This window comes from Pungitius pungitius, chromosome 3, assembly GCF_949316345.1.
Source record: "Pungitius pungitius chromosome 3, fPunPun2.1, whole genome shotgun sequence".
NCBI classification, from domain to species: Eukaryota; Metazoa; Chordata; class Actinopteri; order Perciformes; family Gasterosteidae; genus Pungitius; species Pungitius pungitius.
Window position 1 is genome coordinate 5,867,136 of NC_084902.1, and position 20,660 is coordinate 5,887,795.

At 44.7% G+C, this 20,660-nt stretch overlaps 3 protein-coding genes across 3 annotated transcripts; 2 read left to right on the forward strand and 1 right to left on the reverse strand.

Annotated features, from left to right (window-relative positions):
- Positions 1-1,582: 1,582 nt before the first annotated feature.
- Positions 1,583-10,011, reverse strand: LOC119211838 (transmembrane protein 255B). Its single transcript, XM_037462733.2, has 9 exons — positions 8,673-10,011; positions 7,813-7,952; positions 7,173-7,235; positions 5,735-5,824; positions 4,628-4,708; positions 4,161-4,246; positions 3,918-4,077; positions 2,388-2,492; positions 1,583-1,985 (listed from the first exon to the last, which is right to left on the reverse strand). The coding sequence occupies exons 1-9, from the start codon at positions 8,734-8,736 to the stop codon at positions 1,863-1,865; spliced, it is 912 nt and encodes a 303-aa protein (XP_037318630.2). The 5' UTR covers positions 8,737-10,011; the 3' UTR covers positions 1,583-1,862.
- Positions 10,012-11,345: 1,334 nt separating this feature from the next.
- Positions 11,346-13,097, forward strand: rnf7 (ring finger protein 7). Its single transcript, XM_037462734.2, has 3 exons — positions 11,346-11,786; positions 11,927-11,974; positions 12,618-13,097. Exons 1-3 carry the CDS (start codon positions 11,513-11,515, stop codon positions 12,734-12,736), a joined length of 441 nt encoding a protein of 146 aa, XP_037318631.1. The 5' UTR covers positions 11,346-11,512; the 3' UTR covers positions 12,737-13,097.
- Positions 13,098-14,658: 1,561 nt separating this feature from the next.
- Positions 14,659-18,666, forward strand: grk7b (G protein-coupled receptor kinase 7b). The gene is made up of 4 exons (XM_037462732.2): positions 14,659-15,681; positions 15,946-16,383; positions 17,387-17,658; positions 17,820-18,666. Exons 1-4 carry the CDS (start codon positions 15,085-15,087, stop codon positions 18,148-18,150), a joined length of 1,638 nt encoding a protein of 545 aa, XP_037318629.2. The 5' UTR covers positions 14,659-15,084; the 3' UTR covers positions 18,151-18,666.
- The last annotated feature ends 1,994 nt before the right edge of the window (positions 18,667-20,660 follow it).

Below are 20,660 nucleotides of genomic sequence, written 5' to 3' on the forward strand. Positions count from 1 at the left end.
TGAGACATCCACCTGTGGGTCTCCTCCTCGCCTCGGCCACAGAACAAATGAAGGTAAAACGGGAAAATACAAATAAGGGTGTGAACCACAGGTGGAAACATCACAGCCTTCGTTGACTTTCAATCGGTGCCCTCTGACCCTCTTCGTCCTGTAGGAGTAGGACTGCTGCTTTGACCCGCTCTGGTTTTAAGTGTTGAAATTTGAAAGCAAAGCCCTACGACCCCTTTCACCTGTTACGGAAAGTCCGCTGAGATAAGACCAGTGTCTTTATCGTGAAGAATGTGGCAGAACCGATTCCCCTGATTTCCCAGATAAGGAGGAGGCCCTGAGAAACGCACCACAGGACACGGAGATATCTTCCCACTGGAAATGCCTGTACGATGATGAAGGGATGTGTTTGAAGGGCGGATTCAATGAAAATAAATCACTAATAAAAAGGACAGTTCACCCAAGGTCGCTCAAAAATCCCCTTCAAACACAGTGGTGGAAACAATTGGCCTGAAGAGCAGAACCTCTGGCTGACAAAATCCACTAAAAGGACATCTGTATCAGATTGATGAAGGCTGAAGGATCAGAACATCCCGAGTGTTCAGTTCTGTGTCCCTCACACACACACACACACACACACACACACACACACAGCAGGTGATCTCAATAACCCTCCAAATGTCATCCAGCTCAAAGGGAATGTGGAAAGTTCCTGACAGCGAGTGAGATTGAGGGTCTGCTCCGACTGTACGGGCCCCACAACCTTCGTGTCAGACGTTAAATCCTGCTTTTCTGGCTCTGCGCATCACTTTGATTCCACTGTGGGATCATTGCGTTCAGGATTTACAGATTATTGGTAACCGGCGGTGTAGATTTCCCCCTAAAAGTTGTTAATATTTTACTGCACACCACAGTCCCCCCCCCCTCCTTCCCCCCCCCCCCCCCCTCCCCTCTCTGCAGGCACCAAACAACAAACCACGGACTCGAAGGAGGCTTTAGTCACGAGGTAGGGCTTCTTTACTTGTCCTTCTTGGGGAAGCCTGCCTTCATATTTATACGTTGAGATGCAGTCACGCACTCCCCGGCATCACAGTGGTCCCAAGCGAAGCCCTCCTGCTCCTCCCCCAAAACCAAAACCCCGACCACAAGGGTCCCTCCTCTTGGGTCCCTCGCTTTTTACTACTACAGCTGTGTTATTTATTTTGATGTGTGGTTTTAGGTTTTATTGTGTCTCTTTTACTGCTCAAATACTCGTTGGCCCGTATTTAGGGGGGGGGGGTAACTTTCATATATAATAAAACCAATTGTGGCATCAACCCACACAAACACGTCGTGGCTAAAGTCCAAGCCAAAGTGAAGCCTCCCAGAGCAGACCAGAGCTAACGTGGCCCAGGAGTTCGCCTCAGGTTACAGGTCTGGATCTGACCATTTCTGGCAAACCGTTTGCCGAAATTGCTCATCACCTCTTGGTTGTATGTCGAGACCGGGTTGTCTTACTGGGGGAAAAGCACGGCGACATCCTGCTGCCTCACAATCCTCTGGCTTTGTTGACGTGTGTGTTCAAATGGAGGGAAACGTGGTCAGGGGTCAGAAGAGAGAAGAGAAGAGTTTATTGGCAAATACATTACACGTACAAGGTATTTGGTTTGGTGATTAGAAAGTGACAATAAACAATGCAAAAGTAAAAAAAGTCAAATTGAACTATTGTATGATTCTATTATAGACCAATATTCTAATTCTGCTTGTATTCATTTAAATAATTCTACTTTTATAATAATAATATATGTTTGAGCACAACGCAGTGAGTTATGTTGTAATATTTGCACACAAAAAAACCTGCATTTCTGAGTAATATTCAGACCAACATCCTTCTTTTAATATTGTCGACAATATTGTCCTGCAAAGGCAGGAGGGCCGGACTCGGTCTGACGAGTCGACGACGAGGGGAAACTCTGGGAGGCGGCGGCGGCTCCTTCTGCGAAATACATCGCGGCTCCCTGGACGGGCGGCAAAGGACAGACAAAGAAGGACCACGAGTCAGACGTCTCTGTGTGAACTGAAGACTAAACTAAACTGGGAATAGGGATTTCTCAGACAAAAAAAGCTTGTTTAAAACATAGTTCAATAAACAGCAATAGACTAGTTGAACTATTGGATATAGCGTACCTTTAATTAATTAATTGTCTCAACAGGTTGATGAGCTTTGTTACAACTTGATCAGATGTGGGTGGTCACCTAACAGAGTGCGTGTGGGGATGCTCTGAAGGGGGGAGGACGACTACACATGTGTTCAGTTATGAAGACGGAGTCAGAGATCAAACTGGACCACACACATGTGTGTTAATGTAACGGTATCTGTTGTGTGTGTGTGTGTGTGTGTGTGTTGACCGCACACTGACCGGGTGGAGCGGGTGAACTGGGTGTGTGTTGGGGTCTGTCAGCAGAGGAGCTGTCGGAGAGGAGGCTGTCCTCTCAAAAGGATCCATCACAGGGCCGCTGCTCCTCTGACACACACACACACACACACACACACACACACACACACAACGTTATCACGAGTAGGCTGCATCATCTGGCTGCATTAGTATGGGGAACATCTGGCCCTAGTGACGTCATCACATAGGTGCAGCTGCCCCCCCACGTTAGCGATCGTTATCCGGTCAGAGTGACGCAACACTTGATTGATTGGTCGGTGTCGGTTGTTCTGATCCTCACAGGCGGTCTGTCTGCAGAGCTGCAGGTCGATCCGTCGGCCTTTGATTTAAGCTATTGTACACATATAGGGAGGGGGGGGGGGGGGCATGTAAAACATCTGCAATCTGTAATTTGTGTCAATGTCAGATAGATATAACAATGTCGTCATTGTGCATTAACCAGCGATAATTTGTCTAATTTGCAGATGTTGACTCATACAGATGTGGACACCTCTGGCACGGGGGAATCCGTTGAGGGGTGTTTCTTAAGGACAAGAAAGAATCTGTCTACCGTATCCCGGCATCTTCTCAGGATGCAGTTGTGTCTGTCTTCAGTGTAACTTTAAACAAGCGGGTAGATGTTTTTCCTTTTTACATTTAGAAACAAAGATTTAAAAAAAAGCTTTCAGTAATTTCAGCTCAGCAGTCCCCCCAAAAATCTAATTCTAAACAGATTTGATTTGAAAATGCAGGAATCCCGTTTCTGAATCTTCACTCCGATCTACAAGGCCTGATTAGGTGGTTTGGACTCGTTCAGTGACCTCAGAGAGAAAATGATCTTAAAAGCAACTGAGAGTTTTTGGCATCGCTGCTTTGAAAGGAATAATTCATGGATTCTCTCTTCCCTCCGGTGTCTGATCAATAAGACGCTCTGACCAGTCCGATTTTATTTGGAACAGGACCCTTCTGAGTAATTTCCCCCAAACTGTCATAATTGATCATTTGAAATCAGCCGCCCCGTTTCAGCTCTTTACTCCATCCGTTATCTGAGTGAAAATACTCAAACTAAGCTATTCGCTGACACTAAACACCCTGTGAAACAATCTGGGGCCTCATGCTACCAATTCTGTGATTTATTTTTCCACTAAATGGCTCAAAATGCTTAGATGCTGTAAACCTGAATAGTAAAAGCCATCGCTCAGCAGCTTTTAGCCTTTAATATAAAGGGCGTGCTGCTGGCTCCACCTCTGAACACTTTCCATTTATTCTTTTGTTTAAACTTAAAGAGCTTAGAATAAATCATCGTTCAGGCTGCACTACAACATTAAAATGGAAATGTTCAAATACAACTGACCCACATTCCGTCTCCAAGCTTCTGCTTTGAGTCCATTAAACAAAAAAAACTTGTTATTGTTTTTTTCCTATTGATTTATCGGTAATAGATACGTTTGTGCAGATATACGCCGCTTAATTAAGTACCAACTGCACTGGGTTCTTTATGAATGTGTGTCTCACCAGGTCTTTGAGGCTACCCAGCACCGCCGTGGTGACGATGCCTGCGAAGAAGGCCACGAGGTTCAGGCCGGCGAGGGTCCAGATCAAAATGTACAGCGTGAAAACGTCCTCACAGCTGCGCACTCCCGCGAACTCGTAGTAGTTGCTGAGGTATCCCCCACTGCGGAGAGAAAACAGCAGCTCCGCTCAGCACCCACGGCTTTTGAGGTGGGAGGAATACAGGGATACAAGTTGTGATCTTACTTGGCGCAGTCGTACAGGTCGCAGCAGTAGCAGGTCCCGCTTTTTACTGTCAGGCTGCAGGACTCCGTTGGACTCCAACACGACACCTGGAGGAGGGAAACAAGTCCAGCGTGTGTCACTGTTTACCTTTATAAATACAACACAGTCATGACAAACCTTTCCGTTGGACACGTGTTACCATTTATTTTCACAATTAACACCAAAGGCACTTGCAAAAGACAAGTTAGTCCAGTAGCAGTGGGTTTTTAACCAAAATGTAATTTAATGAGAATAAATGAAACTCAATCTAAAACAAAGCCACTGAACTAAAATTATGATCTGGTTTGAATTCAAATCAAACAGCCTTATTAAGATCATTTGTTAAATGTTTCGTGGTTGCTGATCCACACAGGAAAGCATACGTTGCATCTCTGAGTGGGAAAACAACGCTAAATGAAAAATAGTGCATCCAGTGCGTCTTTACTCACGGAGGTGTAGAAGTTCTCGTAGACGAAGCTGCCACCGCTGCTGTAATACTGGCATCTCTGTGCCTTCAGGGGACGCATGTCCTGGCAAGGAGTAAATAGGGGAAGAAATATAATCCACAGGATGTCAAACCAACGGCATACTGCTTTATTGACGATTAAAAACAAGATATTTTCAATACAGTTGTGTGTGAGATTATCCAGATATTGTTTTTGCATTGATTGAAGCCACGGGTCCATTTCACAGGACGTGTGTGCATCCAGCGATGAGGTTGCAGACGTGGCTCCACATGTAGATATAAAGGACTGAATCTAAGGTAGCGAAAGCACAGCCTTTCTTATCTTCAGCTGATAAGACACTGAATAAAAGAGTAAATGACCAAGTGTTGTGTTGGGGTGCAGGTGGTGCTCTTTATTGTCTCCATGGCATCATGTGTTAATGATAGTTAGTGTAACGCTGCATCTGAAGGAGTCAACAATAACAGAACATTTAATGAATAATACATCTATGATCCGACATTTTTAAAAATCTTAGTCCGTATGGTATGAAAAGGAGCACAGACACGGGGAACAAATAACAGACCATATCTGGTTTCAGATAAGTGCTCCTAAATTATAATATTCACAGCAATGTGAAGAGCCTCAGAGGAGGCTGTCCTCCTGACATCCCTGTCAAAGCGGGATGACAGGAATTACCCCAACTTTGAGAATTGAATCCAGGGACAACATATCTCTAATTGAACATTATATATCATCTTATTCTTCAAACAGAAAACTCTCCATGATATCCAACATATCACAAGAAATAATGTCTATATTAGAGGTTTGAAGCAGGAATGTAGCTTTTTTTTTTTCAACCTGTGAAATGCTCGCCGTCTATTCGAGCATCAAATCACACTCAGTAACTGCGTCAGCTACGGAGCCAAAGACAACCGAAGGTCCCCGACACTCCTCCCCACGGTGGGGGCCTCTCGCTGGAATCACGTCAGGCTTCACCACCTCTAATTCACGTGGTCGGCTCGCACCATAAAGGCTGAGACGTGAGAAATGAGCGGTTCCTTATTGATTCACGGTCTTCTCGTGTCGTACGCAACGCAAGGCATAACTCACCATGCTTAGCGCAATGCAGACGCCATCAATCACCAGGCACACGAAAGAGGAGATGATCCCGAAACTGAGAAATACGATGGCAGCCGTCAGCTGGAGGAGGAATGCAGGAAAAAAAAGCATAAATAACAAAACTTTCCGCAACAAGATGAATTACTTTTTATATTTGGGTAATTGGAGTAGAATTACACAATAATGCAGATTATAGCTTTTTACCTTCTAACAGAAGCTATTGTAGCTCTACATGGTTTCTGTTTTCAGCAGCATTTATCAACCTTTTTACAGCATTGCTTTGATCTTTAAATATTTCATACTGCTGTTTATCTGATGTAATTCATTATATTGTCTTTAGTTCCTCATGTAGCCGTATTCTAAATCTTTCATACGGATTAACACTGCGAAAGGCCTGGTATCAGAAAAGCAATGTGATAGTCCTCTTTGTTTAAACCCTGACTGCACCCAGGGATAATGTTATTCCTGCCTATGAGAGCAAAGAAAACAGAGCTATGGGACCATAAAGAGTCCAAAAAAGACTCATTTCTGCGTTTCATTAATCACGATCTCAACGTACCACGTACGTGGTAAACATCTAGTGTTAAAAATCAGGGGAAAAAAAAGAGAAAATAGTGTTAAAAGGTGTGAGTGTTTCCAGAATCCTGACTCGCCAAAGGTTGAACTGCGTGGCTTTAACCCACACAACTGTGATCGCCATTTTACTAATTACAGTAAATGCCTTCTAAATAAAATTCGCCAAAACCACGCAGGATTGTGCCCCACTAAAGGCCAAACATATAGAAGGATTTTGTGTAAGCTGCTCAGACGTGGACACTGACATCGGTCCGATTCTGACTCAGAGAGTGTGATTGGGCGCCGAGGACAAAAGGCCAGTGTGCTGCTGGAGGCTCTTTAAACACGTTCAAGTCAAGCCTGACGTTTCCTTACACATAACCGAATGGTTTCAGTCAGTTCCACACGGTGAGGCAAATAATGTATTAAATCAATACTGGTATTGGATCCGCACTCAGTACCGGCCTTTACCCAAAGCCCGGGAATGCCTGTCAGTATTGGGACTGCGAAGGTTGGATCGCTGCGTTTCCTCGTGTTTGGTGTTTCACTTGGCAGCTTTGTAGAAATCTGTCGTTTGAACTGTTGATCTTTTCCCAAATAAGGCAGTAAAAGGTATGTGATACACATCAAATATATCTGTATTTGACCCAGGAATAAGATGTGATACACTGAGGAAGAGCTATTTGACCTTTGGACAGTTCACCGATAGGTGAACCTTTTGTAACGCGCCCATCGCATCCTGCACATTGATGAGCAGCTCTGCTGGTCACCATGTTAACAAACTTAGGCCAAAACACATTGCTCTGTGACGTTGGTGTGCACGGGGAAAACCTTGGGAAGAGTTGTGAGGGAGGATGCACGTACAAGAACATACCAGCTGTTTGCGGTTTTCTTCCAGGAGGAGTCCTACAAGTCCCAGGAATGAGCCAAGCGTGAGCTGTAAAGAAAATAATGTGATGACCACAGTCATTGGTGTATGCAAAAACAAAGAAATTGTTCATTTACATAAGGATAAGGATTTTCAGGAGCTTTGAAAATGTCTCTTGTGGTACAATTCTAAAAACATACGTTACGTTTCATGTCACATGATGTTGAAAAGGGTCATCGAGAGTCAAATCAGTGACAGCATTGTATAAACAGAGATTTATCCAGCAAAGGGATTCTGATGGATTGCAGTTGACTTCCCTTTGTGTTCTTCCCGTTTCAAACGAAGAGAGAAAATTTAATTTGAGGTATTGAAGGATGTTTGACTGAACCCCGGACTTGTCAATCATTACTTTTACATCCCGTCTAAAGGGATTTCTGTCACAAGACTAGAAAGCAAAGTATTTGGCCGGCGCTGCGAGACTGAAGCTTTGCAGCTGAAGTTCCATAACCGTCACATCGAATGCTGCGAGATGTTATGAGCTCCCATCTCGTGTACTTGGAAGCCAAATCTGTCATCTCGATGTAACTCAGCGGAATTGAACAAAAACAAAAACAAAAACATCCGGAGATCAAATCAAAAAACTTACAATAACACCGGAGACGTAGCCGGACACATTCAGGCTCTCGGTCCGAGTCGTTGCGTAGACCCCGAGCACCAGCAGCAGCAGGGAGAGACTGAGCATGCCCAGTACCAGCCCCAGAGCTCTCCTCAGCCTCAGCAGCACCTCTGGCCCACAGAGGAGAGAGGCACAGCGCTCGCTCAACTTACGTCCACGGGAAAAGACTTGGAAGCTTTTCTACCTGCTTGTTTATGTTAATGCCAAACAAGACCATCCTCCCTGTTCTCTTCATAGGTCAGGAATACTTGCAACCCGGCAAATTGTAGGAAAAGAGCGTAATTAATAACAATGCTTAAATGTGTCCAACAAACAAAACTTCAACTTTTAACCCTCAGACGTTTTAAGTCATAATGTTTCTTTCTTGCGTTATTAATTTCTAAATGTACACATAGTGGTTAACCATGTGCAGCTGTGTGACCTAAATATGAATAAAATATTTGCCAATAGATTTCAAAATCTATTAGTTTATTTAGATTTTGTATTATTGGAAATCTACAAAGTTCTAAGAAAATGTAGTCGAGTAAAAGCTACAATACTTACTATTGCAGAAGCATAAAAGTTTCCCATAAATACAGTACTTAATTAAATGTAGCTCATTCCACGACCACTGGTTCAGCTTTGTTTGTTTATACAATGTCAACTTGATCTACGTCTTAAACACAATTAAAGATTTGGATTCTTTGACCAAAAGTAGATTGGAAAAGAATGAAAACTTTAATGCCAGAATATCAACAGTCCCAGAGATGATTTTGGCATCAAGGTAACACATAATAAGCAGCTGCAAGTGTAACCGTCCCATGGACCTGAACACATATTTCAGCAGTTACCTGATGCCCGGCTCTTTGGCTCTGGTTTGTCCCGGCCCGTCGCTCCCTGGGTCCTTGCAGTCATGACTGATCCGCTCTCAGGTCCAGCTCAGGTCTCAGTTCAGGCTCACAGACCTTCACTCACAGCCCGGGGAAGCCTGAGTAGTGCTGGATGTCTACTTCACTGCAGCTCTGTGTGCAGCTCTGTGTGCAGCTCTGTGTGCGGCTCCGGCCTGTGCTGCATTCAAGGACGGTCGGAAACTGTGCTGCTGTCAAGACACTTACAATTCAAGATGCAATTGTTGGCATTCTTATCGAATAACACTTTAAACACGGCATGCGGTGGTCGTGGGCTGATTGAGCTGCTACAGAAGATAGAGAAGGAGAACATGTGCATGGTCAGTGAACACGTCTGTCGCTACCAGATGTTTATCAGTGCATGTCGTCTATGGCCTGTGGCCCCACTTGAACTTCTCTCTATGAAATGTCATTCCGTGCTTCAGCTCTCTTTGCTCTCACATGTGCAGAGCGCTCTTCATTCAAACCGGTTCATTTGGAAATAGACAACGAGCAAATCATAAAAACCTCAAACTGGGGTTACGAGGTGAAAGGGCCTCGAGATTTCTCACAGATCCAGCAGTAATGTCATTTTTGTATTTTTATATTGTTTTATCTGTTTATAATCGTCGACCGACTATCCTCTGCGAGACGGATAGGTCTAACACATACAGACGTCCCAATCCTGAAGGTTATGAATCAATCAAAAGCCAGGTGGACGCAGTTACAAGGAACTGGGAACATCTAGGAGAATTTACTGTGCGATAAATTACTCTTTTTTTTCCTTTTACTTCTCTGAGCAAACAGGTTAGCAAATAGAGATAAGAGGACTACGCTCTACTAAACCTCAGTTCCAGATGTTGGAAAAATGTTAAATCCTCCTGTGATTGTATAGAAAACAATTCAACGTAGTCTTGCTCAAACAGCTTTGGGTTCCAGTAGTTCTTCTCATGTAAAAAGTTTCTTTCAAAAGTATAAAGTGGATTACATTTTTTTTATGTATTCACGTTTCCTTAAATTAAGGTAAATTAAACGGTCTGTACTTTGGAAGATGTGCATCTCGCAGCCTCAAATTCACAGGCCTTCACATTGATTGAAAAGAAAAAAATACGGCATGAACATACATTTATATAATTGTTAATCCAGGTACAAGATAAAACACAGACGCATCTCAAGACTCAAATCTCTCACGTCGTGTCGGACTTGTTAATCTTGACTCGGGGGTCGACTTAGGACCGGCCTGTCGTGACTGGAGACTTGATTTGGGACTTTCCTGCTTTGATGTGGGACTTGACATTTGACTTGAGACTTACCGGTGACTTGCAAAACTAGCCCTTGCTCCCAAGTCGGCAATGACCTAATGGAGCCCGCAAGGTGGAGGACGAAGACACTGATGATGATAATGGTGATGATGATGATGATGGCACTTGATCCAGCTGGGAAGGGGAAAATTCTGTGTAGATTCTGCTACAACTTGCAAAGAAAGGTACCTGCCAGTCATCATCAAAGAGATAATAGCTATATGAACTACTTTCTACACAACATACTTGTTTCTCTATTCATTATTATATATCATTTATTTGAATAATTCAAGGATTTGTTTTTAAATAAGCTCTAAATGTTTTTTACCAGAAGTATAATAACAATTAATGGCATTAAAAGTCTCCCAAAAGCCGTAATCCAGTTTACGGTTATTTTCAAAAAAGATTTTTGTTGCACGGATCATATTATTTTTAGTGTTTGTGCTTCTAAGAGAAAGAGGAAAGGTAGTAATTGTTACCATTAAGAAAAGGCTCTGTGATTCTTCATCGTTTTATAAGTGATTACTCACCCTCCAAACCTTCAGCAGTACACACATTGCATCAATCTCCACACAAGAAGAAAGAGGGCCGATGCCCACGGGAAGGAGTAAGTGATCCCCTCACTTAGACTACAAAGGTAGTGACATAAACTTTACAGTTAACTTTACATATATGGACAATATGAATCAATTATTTATAATATAATTATCATTATTGGAGATTCAATTAAACCGGTATAATGCATATGGTTGTTTCCAAAATGATTAACAAGGTGTTTTTAGGTTTTGTGGGGCAGCACTACATGCTTAGCATTCCTTGGAGAACTAAGTGTCAAAATAAACCCACAAACAGCCACAAACATCTGGATTCTGTCTTGAGAGGGAACGGTTTCAGTCGCCGGATGCGATCCCTGAGATGAAGAACTGCACCAGTCTTGGGTTTTTAACGTTTTTAACTTTTTTATTTGCTGTGCTGAAAACATGACGGGGAGGAAAGGCTCTCCTCTAAGCTTTTCCGGGGAAACGCTGAGTGATGAGTGTTGAAGCTAACGTATAATAGATATACCTCCAAAATGTTTTTTTGCAACAATAGGATTTGGGAAGGTATGTGAGATATGTCTATTTCTGACAAATGTAGGAATACATTACATACCCAGGACACCATCTGCATATAATATCATAACTAAATAGTTTTCCTGTTGGACAGAATAAAAGAAACACACATAGTAAGTATAGTTATTGCCCACGGGATGAAAAAAAAGCTCTATATGCCCCCCACGCATGGTTGTATTGTTATTATTCTGAAATGTTTGTTACATTTATGGAAACATGAGCCCCAGAATAAAGGAAGCATTGCTTCTGCTATTTGTGGATCTTTTTTATTCTGAGCTTTTTTTGATTTTGTATTTTATTCACGTGTTATTATGAATTGTATGTCTTAAAAAGCCTCGATTACAGACTTCAACTCCGAGGCAACAGCGCCATCTTTTGTTGCTATGGAGAAATGATGCTCTCCGCGCCAGCTAGCATTAGCACGAGCGTCCACATACCGGGCACGTCCATTTTGTTTAGCCTAGCTAGCCTGGCTAACGTCGCATTACCGGTTGCAGAGATGGATGACGGCGACGAGCCGGGGATCGTTCTCTCCCACAACACTTCTTCAGGCTCCAAGTCGAGCGGGGACAAGATGTTTTCCCTCAAGAAGTGGAACGCGGTGGCGATGTGGAGCTGGGACGTCGAGTGTGATACGTGTGCTATTTGTCGCGTACAAGTGATGGGTGAGTCCGAGGAGGAGGCGCTGTTGGTCTGCTAGCTAGGCTGAGGCACTGGCTAACGGAGCTAACCCAGCTAACGGAGCTAAAGCGGTCGAAGTTGCCAAACTTAGCGCCACTGTAACCTATTTCCCTTTTATTTTCAGACGCTTGTCTCCGGTGCCAGGCGGAAAACAAACAGGAGGACTGTGTCGGTAAGACAACGTCGGCCATTAAGCACGCCGTAGAAACGTTAATGGGGAAAGAAACACTGGCTAGCTAATCCAACAAGCTAACGTTAGCTAGTTCGCAGCAGCTAGCTGTCAAATAAAGCTACACGGCCAGTTGGTGGGAGGGTTTTTAAACTATTCGTGTGTTCCAAGTGAAGCGAAATGACTGACATGAGGATAACAAGGAAATTGTTATTTTATTTTTGGGGGAGAAAGCACATTTAACAGCTTGACGACGTTGTAACGTTAAATATACGTTGTTTCATGTTACAGTAACGTTAAAATTAAATCGCACAACCTGTTTAGTAATTAGTTTTTACTGTAAACCACTGACTTTCTCTCGATTAATAAAGTTTATGCTTTTTGTGAAGCTAGTTCACCCGATTGCAGATGCATCTTTTTGTCTCAGCGTTTGAGACAATCAAATGTTATATTGTTTGACTCTGATGCATGACATATATGGAAATGTTTCTATGAAAATAATGAGATGGTCTTAATGCATAGTGCCTTTTAGGTACAGTAGTCTTACACACCATCAAAACACTCACAGTTTTACCTTAATAATCTGTGTAACCTAAGCTGTTCTCTTAATAACACTCTTCTTACTTCTATCTTCATCTCCTTTCAGTTGTATGGGGCGAGTGCAACCACTCCTTCCACAACTGCTGCATGTCCCTTTGGGTGAAGCAGAACAACCGCTGCCCCCTCTGCCAACAGGACTGGGTGGTTCAGAGAATCGGCAAATAAGCTCCCAGTCCGGGCGGCCCGAGTCTCCAACTACACCATATGTGCACCCGGGAGTGGTGGCAGACCTGACAATGATCACTGCGGCGTCCGGTGCCGAGAGCCACTGACGCCCACGACCCGTCGTCCTTCTTATGAATGCATGTTCCAGTACTCCTGGTGCCCAAGTTGGACGGAGGGCTAATGTAAAGCAGACTTGTTGTTCACTGATTGGTCGATGTGGCTCTGGACATATCGTGAAGAGAAGAAGTAACCTTGTTACGGTGTTTGGTCACATGTTAGCTTGACGTTATTGTCTGTGGTGGTGTTCAGCAGATCCTGAATACGTGTCTTTTTAAATAATAAAGAACTGTATATAGCTGTACACATGGGTTCTTTCAACCAGTCATTTGGACACACCAGTAATTCTTATAAAACATTTCAATTATGGAAATTGGTATCAATATACTTCTACAACACCTTCAATAGTGGTGTTCTTCCCAATGACAAAACTATAATCAATAAGTGCCAAACTTAGGATCCATTAGCAACAAAGGTTTACAAACTCCTTTATTTTTCTTTGCTTTTATGTGTTTTATTATTTATTTCAGGGGTTAGGTTTTGTGGGAAAACTTGCTTATATTCTTTAATGCAATCAAATATTTTATAGCCTGTTCAAAAAGTCAGGGATGGCAGAGCATAGTGTTAATGCCCAATCCATCCACCTTTTGAACAAAATGCCCTTTTAAACTACATACACCATCTACAGAGTTCACAGTGATTTAGAAAACCAAAATGAATTTCCTGTTAAAGGACGGAGTCCAAAGTCCTTAATTCACCTTAATGCCGTAAGTACCTTTGGAGTCTACGTGAACTACCTGGAAGCCGCTCTGCCTCTGGTACATGCATGGGGATGTTGGCTGTATTTCAGCTTCACGCTTACCGATTAAAATGGCTAAGATGTAACTAAGAACATTTACTCAAGTACTTGTCCTTAACTGCCTCGTCATGGATCAGGAAACGATGATGGAAATAATAAATAGAAAGCAATAAGACTTTGAATTGGGCCATTTTTGCAAATATTTTGCTTTCTGTACAGTACTGCCAGCTGCTAATTCTCTATTGTGCACATCGATGTATTGATACTTTTACTTAATTAAAAGATCTGAGAAGTTCTGCCTCCTCTGCAAATCAGGTCGCCTAATGTGTGGAATGATTAACCATTCGTTTACTACCAAGAACGCTTCAATATGATTACGATTTTATGGATTCAAATTAAGGCCGAACATCTCAGTTTTTTTTAAAAGAGCAAAGAGGATGTAAACAAATACCTTGTTTTGTCTAAAAGATAAAGTGAAGGACAACAATCTCACATTTGGAACATTTTTTCTTTGGAAATGTATTTTGAATCACAAACTGATCATTAATAGTTGTCGAATAATCTTATGATGATGAAACCATGATCACTGTGGATGTCATTCATATTACCAAGCTGCTGTTGATGAAACATGAAAACCTGCCTGTTGATGGTCAAACACAGTTGTTCCTGCAATAAACACAGCGTCACTGCAGAGGAACATGTTACCATGTGATCACATGACCTCAGGAGTTACTGAATCATTTCAGCTGTGCAAATAAAACATCTAAAACCGATCTAATCTACTCAATTGAATTATTTGTGCATATGTTCATGCTATTTTTTCCATATTCTCTATAGGGGTGGAAACAGAAAATCCATTGTCTTTTGTGATCGTTGTCACAAAATAATATTGAATGTTGCCAAAAATGCAGTTAAGGCGACTAAAGATGAAAACTGCTGCAGTTTTAAATATATACGAGTTGTTTCGCTAAGCTGTTCAGTCTTCATTCTCCTGACACTTTAAAAATCTTTCATGAAAAGTGGTACTTTAGGCTGCTTATCCAATTAGGCCTCATTTAGTGATGCCTTCACTCTCCTGCCTATAATAAGCAACAAAGTGTGCGTATATTCACTCAAACAGCCCAGCATTTATCTCTCAACAGGCTTCTGTCAGCCATCAGTTGTTAGGACCAGAATCTGCCACCTCATCATCTCATGCTGGCAGCCCAAATACAGCTCACAGGCACTCTGCATCCGCTAAAAATAAATGCAAAGCCTCTTAAGTTCAAACCACGTAAGTTGCTCCCCCTCAGTGCCGCCGACCAACAAGGACGTAAAGGCACTTAGCTTTACTTAGTACATCCCAGAAGGACAGCGGTCCTCTTACTGCTGCGGGAGGCCCAGGTGGGAAGGATGTTCAAGATGCAGGCGCCCGAGGGGCCCCTGCAGACGCACCAGCTGTGGCGTTGGAGACGGTCGGGCCCGGCTGCCCGCGGCGCAGGAGGCCTCTGACATGGGCGAGCTGCTGGGACTGAACAGCCTGGTGGCCAACACGGCCTACCTGACGGCTCAGCACGTCGACCGGGACGAGCTGAGGAAACTCAGGCCCCCGCCGACGCTGCCCAAACCCAAGATGTCCTCCGCCCTGCGGACGGCGGTGGGGAGGAAGTACGAGTCGCTGTGTGAGCGTCAGCCCATCGGGAGGAAGCTGTTCCAGCAGTTCCTCCGGGCCTGCAACCCGCAGTACAGGGTCGCCGCCGAGTTCCTGGAGGAGCTGAGTGACTGGTGCTTCGCCGAAGACGACGCCAGAGAGGCGGCCATGCAGAGGATCCTCGCCAAGTTCTGTCAGCCTGAGTCCGCCAGCTTTCTCTCGTATCTGACGGGAGAGGCAGCTGAAAGATGCCGGAGCCTGTCGGACAAAGACTTCGAAGTGACGTCCGGCCAGATGAGGGAAGACACTCGAGACTTCCTGAGGGGGAAGCCTTTCTCCGAGTATCTGAATAGCCCCTTTTTTTATAGGTTCTTGCAGTGGAAGGAGTACGAGAAGCAGAAGATCAGCGACAGATACTTTCATGAGTTCAGGACTTTGGGAAAAGGTGGCTTTGGCGCGGTAGGTGGCAGAAATCCCAACATCTAAACAAAAGTTTATATCTCAGATTGGACTTGTACGTTTGAGAGTAAGACATCTGGACGTTGTAACACTGTTTCCTCTACTTCTGCATTGCTCATCATCCTGTAGCTGTTACACACGCTGTCCCCTAAATGTTGTGAGGTCTTGTGTTAAAGTTCCAGCAAAAATCCACTTCATGGTGACTCAGTAACAACGCGCTGAATTAAACTGTGATGTAATGTTCTTTGTTGCGTCTTGGTCCAGGTGTGTGCGGTGCAGGTGAAGCAGACAGGCCAGATGTACGCCTGCAAGAAGCTGAACAAGAAGTGCTTGAAGAAGGAATCTGGCGAAGAGCTGGCCCTCGTGGAGAAGCAGATCCTGGAGAAGGTCAACAGCCTCTTCATTGTGAACCTGGCTTACGCTTACGACAACAAGACCCACCTGTGCATGGTCATGGACCTCATGAACGGCGGGGACCTCGGGTTCCACATCTACGAGCTCGGGGAGCGGGGTATCCGAATGGAGCGCATCGTTTACTACGTGGCCCAGATAACCACGGGGATTCTCCACCTGCACTCCATGGACATCGTGTACCGCGACATGAAGCCCGACAACGTGCTGCTGGACGCCCGGGGGCAGTGCCGGCTCTCGGACTTCGGACTGGCCGTGGAGCTGCCGAAAGGCAAAACGGTGTGCCAGAAGGTCAGTGGCGGAGGCTCGCCCCGTGGTTTGTGCTCTTTATCCCTGATCGTGTGGTTCGTAACCTGAGAAGAAGGGCCCGGTGATTACCCTCCGTGTTACTTTTACCACCATGAGCTTACCGGGCTCTGAGAGCTGCTCTGACAGGCGACAGCACAAGCGAAACCCTTTTTGACGAGTCTTAATATGTTAGGAGCTTGAGCTCATCCCCACTGGGACGCTATGCTGCGTGAAAAATGTATGAAAGACGGCGTAGAGCCTTCTGAGCTTTAGCTGGTTGGTCTTTGCTCTCCTGATGGCGTCCACGTGTCCAAGCAGACGAGTCAGGTCAGAGACAGCGATAATGCCAATGGAAGGATTAGTTGCTGTCAAGGTGTCCGTTGCTGTATTTTAGTTTGTATTATTTTAGTCAGTGTTCAATCATGTGATGGAAAGTCTGCTGCAGATACATTAAATAAAGTTCATTACATACCAAATAAGACGTTGGAAAAAGAATCCTACATGAATGAATTGTAACTGGTTGTCTCTGAAACACTTGTAGGGGGTTCATGAGTAATTTGAAGTCGGTAGCATGCAACTCAGACATTAATAACTAATGTATCGCACCAAAGCTGAATATCACCTGTAAGCGTCTAAATGGTCGCACTGGTTACTGCTGTGGTTATGTTGAATAAATAAATGTTTGCATTAGAACCCTCATCACCAGCTGAATATGTGTATTACGATCTATTTAACCCGAAACATGGACAGCAATAGCAATGATCTCGTCATTGTTTAAAGAGACAAAAAACATCCCAAAACACAACAGTATGTCCACACCTCAACTGGCCATTAATGATAAAAGAGGCATGGCTTGCAACATATTTAAGATGGTTTGTCCTCAAACTCAAAGCATTTTTAAACTATAGGTACAAATGTTATGCTACAGAACGACAGAATCTAACCACACCCGAATACCTGTATACACAAATTGCACTTACTGTTCTACCCACCTGTGTGTCGTCAGGCTGGTACGACCGGCTACATGGCCCCCGAGATTCTGAGGCAGGATTACTACCGCACGTCCGTGGACTGGTGGGCCGTGGGCTGCAGCATCTACGAGATGGTGGCCGCCCGCCTGCCTTTCAAGGACTACCGAGAAAAGGTGCAGAACGAGGAGGTGACTCGTCGCACCCTGGAGGACGAGTGCCGGTTTGAACACAAACACTTTGATGCCCCCACCCAAGACATCGTCCGCCGCTTCCTCAAGAAGAGGCAGGCGCATCGCCTCGGGTGCCGGTGAGTAGAAAGCGCAGAAAGTAGAAAGTTGCATCCCGAGCACAATTAGGAAAGGGAATATGATAGACATGGGGAATGAACACAGGTTTAATGGATTCTACTGACTCGGCCTTTCCGAACCTAATCTCCTTCTCCAAATGTCTTCCGCTTCTTCCTCACAGCAGCGGCGACGACCCGCGAAACCACGCGTTTTTCAAGAGCATCAACTTCCGCCGCCTGGAGGCCGGCCTGCTGGAGCCGCCGTGGACGCCGAAAGCTCACGTGGTGTACGCCAACGACACGGACGCGTTCGGCGACGTCTCCGAGGTCGAGGACATTGAGTTTGAGGCCAAAGACGAGAAATTCTACAAGCGGTTCAGCACGGGCGCGGTGCCCATCCGCTGGCAGGCGGAGATGATCGACACCGGGGTGTTCGACGAACTGGACCCGCCCCGACTGAACGGCCACAGCGGCGACGCGGCGTGGGAATCCAGGACGTGCGTTGTGTTGTAGCTCCCTGGATCCGCTCGCCGGCAGCGCACAACTGGGCTAAAAACAACAACGGCACACGAGTGATCCGAGATTCGGGTTCCTTTGACGCCACCAAAGTGCCTGGTGTGATGAAAAGCTCGGGACCTTTCGCTCACACGTTCACTCGCCTTTTACCCTGATGCGTTTCCTCCTGCCTGTGTGTTGGTGCCCGGATGGAAACACACGCTGACATCGCAACTGCTGCTAAATAGTTTGCCCTCAATTTCTGGTGAGGAAGCATGCGCAGTTTCCATTACGTCACCCAGGAAATTTGGCAGCCGAGGGTTTCACACGTGTCGGTGAACGAGCTGCATAATGGCTGCGTGTCAACAAACAAGCAGCGTGATTGTTATTATAAGTGTTTGCAAAAAAATGTGCCACGTCGGTTTGGACGGACGTGAATCCCACGGAGGCCTTTGACTCGCGTGAGTCGGTGGTGAAACGTGAGGGTCTCCCAGTAGCAGGCGTCCACCACCAAGTGCCGCCAGACTCCCACAAAGTGCGTCAGACCCCCCCCCCCCCCCCCCCCCCCCCCCCCCCTCCCCCCATCATCCCCACTGTCCTGGCTCTGTACTGCTCAGGTATTTATAAGCACCGGGTGGCCAGTTTCGCCCTAACTGGACCTAAATGGAATGAAGGAGACATTTAGTGGTCGTTCCTCCGCACAACAAGCAAAACTTTATTTCTTTATTAAACCCTGGATTTGTTCAAAAGCCACACACAACCTAAAAAAGAGAGACGTGCACTAGCTAAAGCTTAGCACTAACGTCTATTTTGCTTCAGATTAGCTTCCGTATCCAACTGCATGACAAAAACTTCTGGTTGCAAGAGTTCTCTACCTTATTGTTGTTAATACATATATTGTTTAGTTTTCATCCCATGAAAATTATTTTGTCATTTCAATGTTTTAAAGGTATCTTTACTTATTATTATAGGGACCAGAGAGATGAAAAAACATTTACTGCAAAGCAGGTCATTTTATTTGACTCATGCAATGAGCTGACTTGTCCGTACGTTACAGTGCCAATAATATTTTGTAATATAAAAATGTGAAATTTAATTTCATTATGATGATTTAACATTTTAAAGATGTAGCTTTGTGACAGTTTCATGCCTCATGCATGTGTTTTACAATGTTTGTTGTTGTTGCCAAAGACCGTATTTTGATGAGATGTAATGCATAATAAATAAAGCACATTTTTAAAAGCATTTTAAAGTTCAATAAAAAAATTCCATCTGCATCGCTGCTGAAATGATCACTAACTGATAAATGACTATTCCTATTACTCAGCGATGACATTCAAAGTCACAAACATCCAGGGTCAGTCTGGAAGTGGTTAACGCTTGTCTCTTTATAGTAAACACACTACATTCACAATCACAACATGACGTCCCCCTGAATATTTGATCCACACCCATCACTGGAGAACCTCAGACCCATTTAGATAACGAGGGACGGATAAACATGTGATGTGCTAACTCCTGCGGGGCCGGTGACCTCGCAGGCCCGAGAAGTGGCTCCGTTCACGCTCAGCCGTCATGAGATTAGAGGGTGGCTCAGACGCGAAATCCAAGACGCAACCCGATCGTCGCCGGCTGCGGGTGGGAAGTCCACCGCGGACGACGTGGCGACAAGACAAGCTCTGCAGAAGGTCTCCAGGAACATGTTTCTACCAGGTGCCTACAAGCAATCAAACACTCGCACTTACCCACACCGATTGCACACACACACACACACAGACTTACACAATCGTGTTACTTCCGTAGAAGCAGGAATGGGGTTGGAGACATCAAAGCAGGGCAGGGTGTAATTCGCTATCTGCGTTTGTTACATGCTCCGGATTCACATCAGAGGAATGTGCCACACCAGCTCCGCCTGGCAGCCAAGGGATGGAATCACATCAGCAATATTGCACCTTTTTCCCTCCTTACGCTGTGAGCGTGTGTCTGCATTTATGTGCACATGTGTGTGTGTGTTGGATGTAGGAAATAAAAAGGTGTTTGTGTCTCTATGTGCATGTGTGAGCGTTTAGGAGAGTGGTGACAAAGTGGTTGAACAGGGGAAACAGAGGGGTCATTGTCTGCTGCCAGGTGGGGGAAAGACGGTCGTGGCCCTCTGCGTCGAGCTCACTGCCAGTGGGATTTAATGTGTTTGAAATTAAAAAAAATTGTAACAGTTGAAATCTCTCTTACTTTGGGTCATTTTATGTGAGAAAAATGTAAATAAATTAGAATTTAAAGGAATGTTGTATAGTTATAGCTATTCCGTGGTGAGCCTGATGCCGCTTAGGGAGGGTTTTTCAATTTTCAAATCTCCATTGCTTAAATTCTTAACATTTGTATAAATAAGTGAATTCCTGCAGAGCGGTCCAACAGAAACAGACAGTGTGTGTGTGCCTCTGTGTGTGTGTGTGTGCATGATGATCTGCCCAACTGAGGCCCAACGGGCAGTTTCCATGGCGCCCAGACCTCAGACCCATTCCACTGCCAGG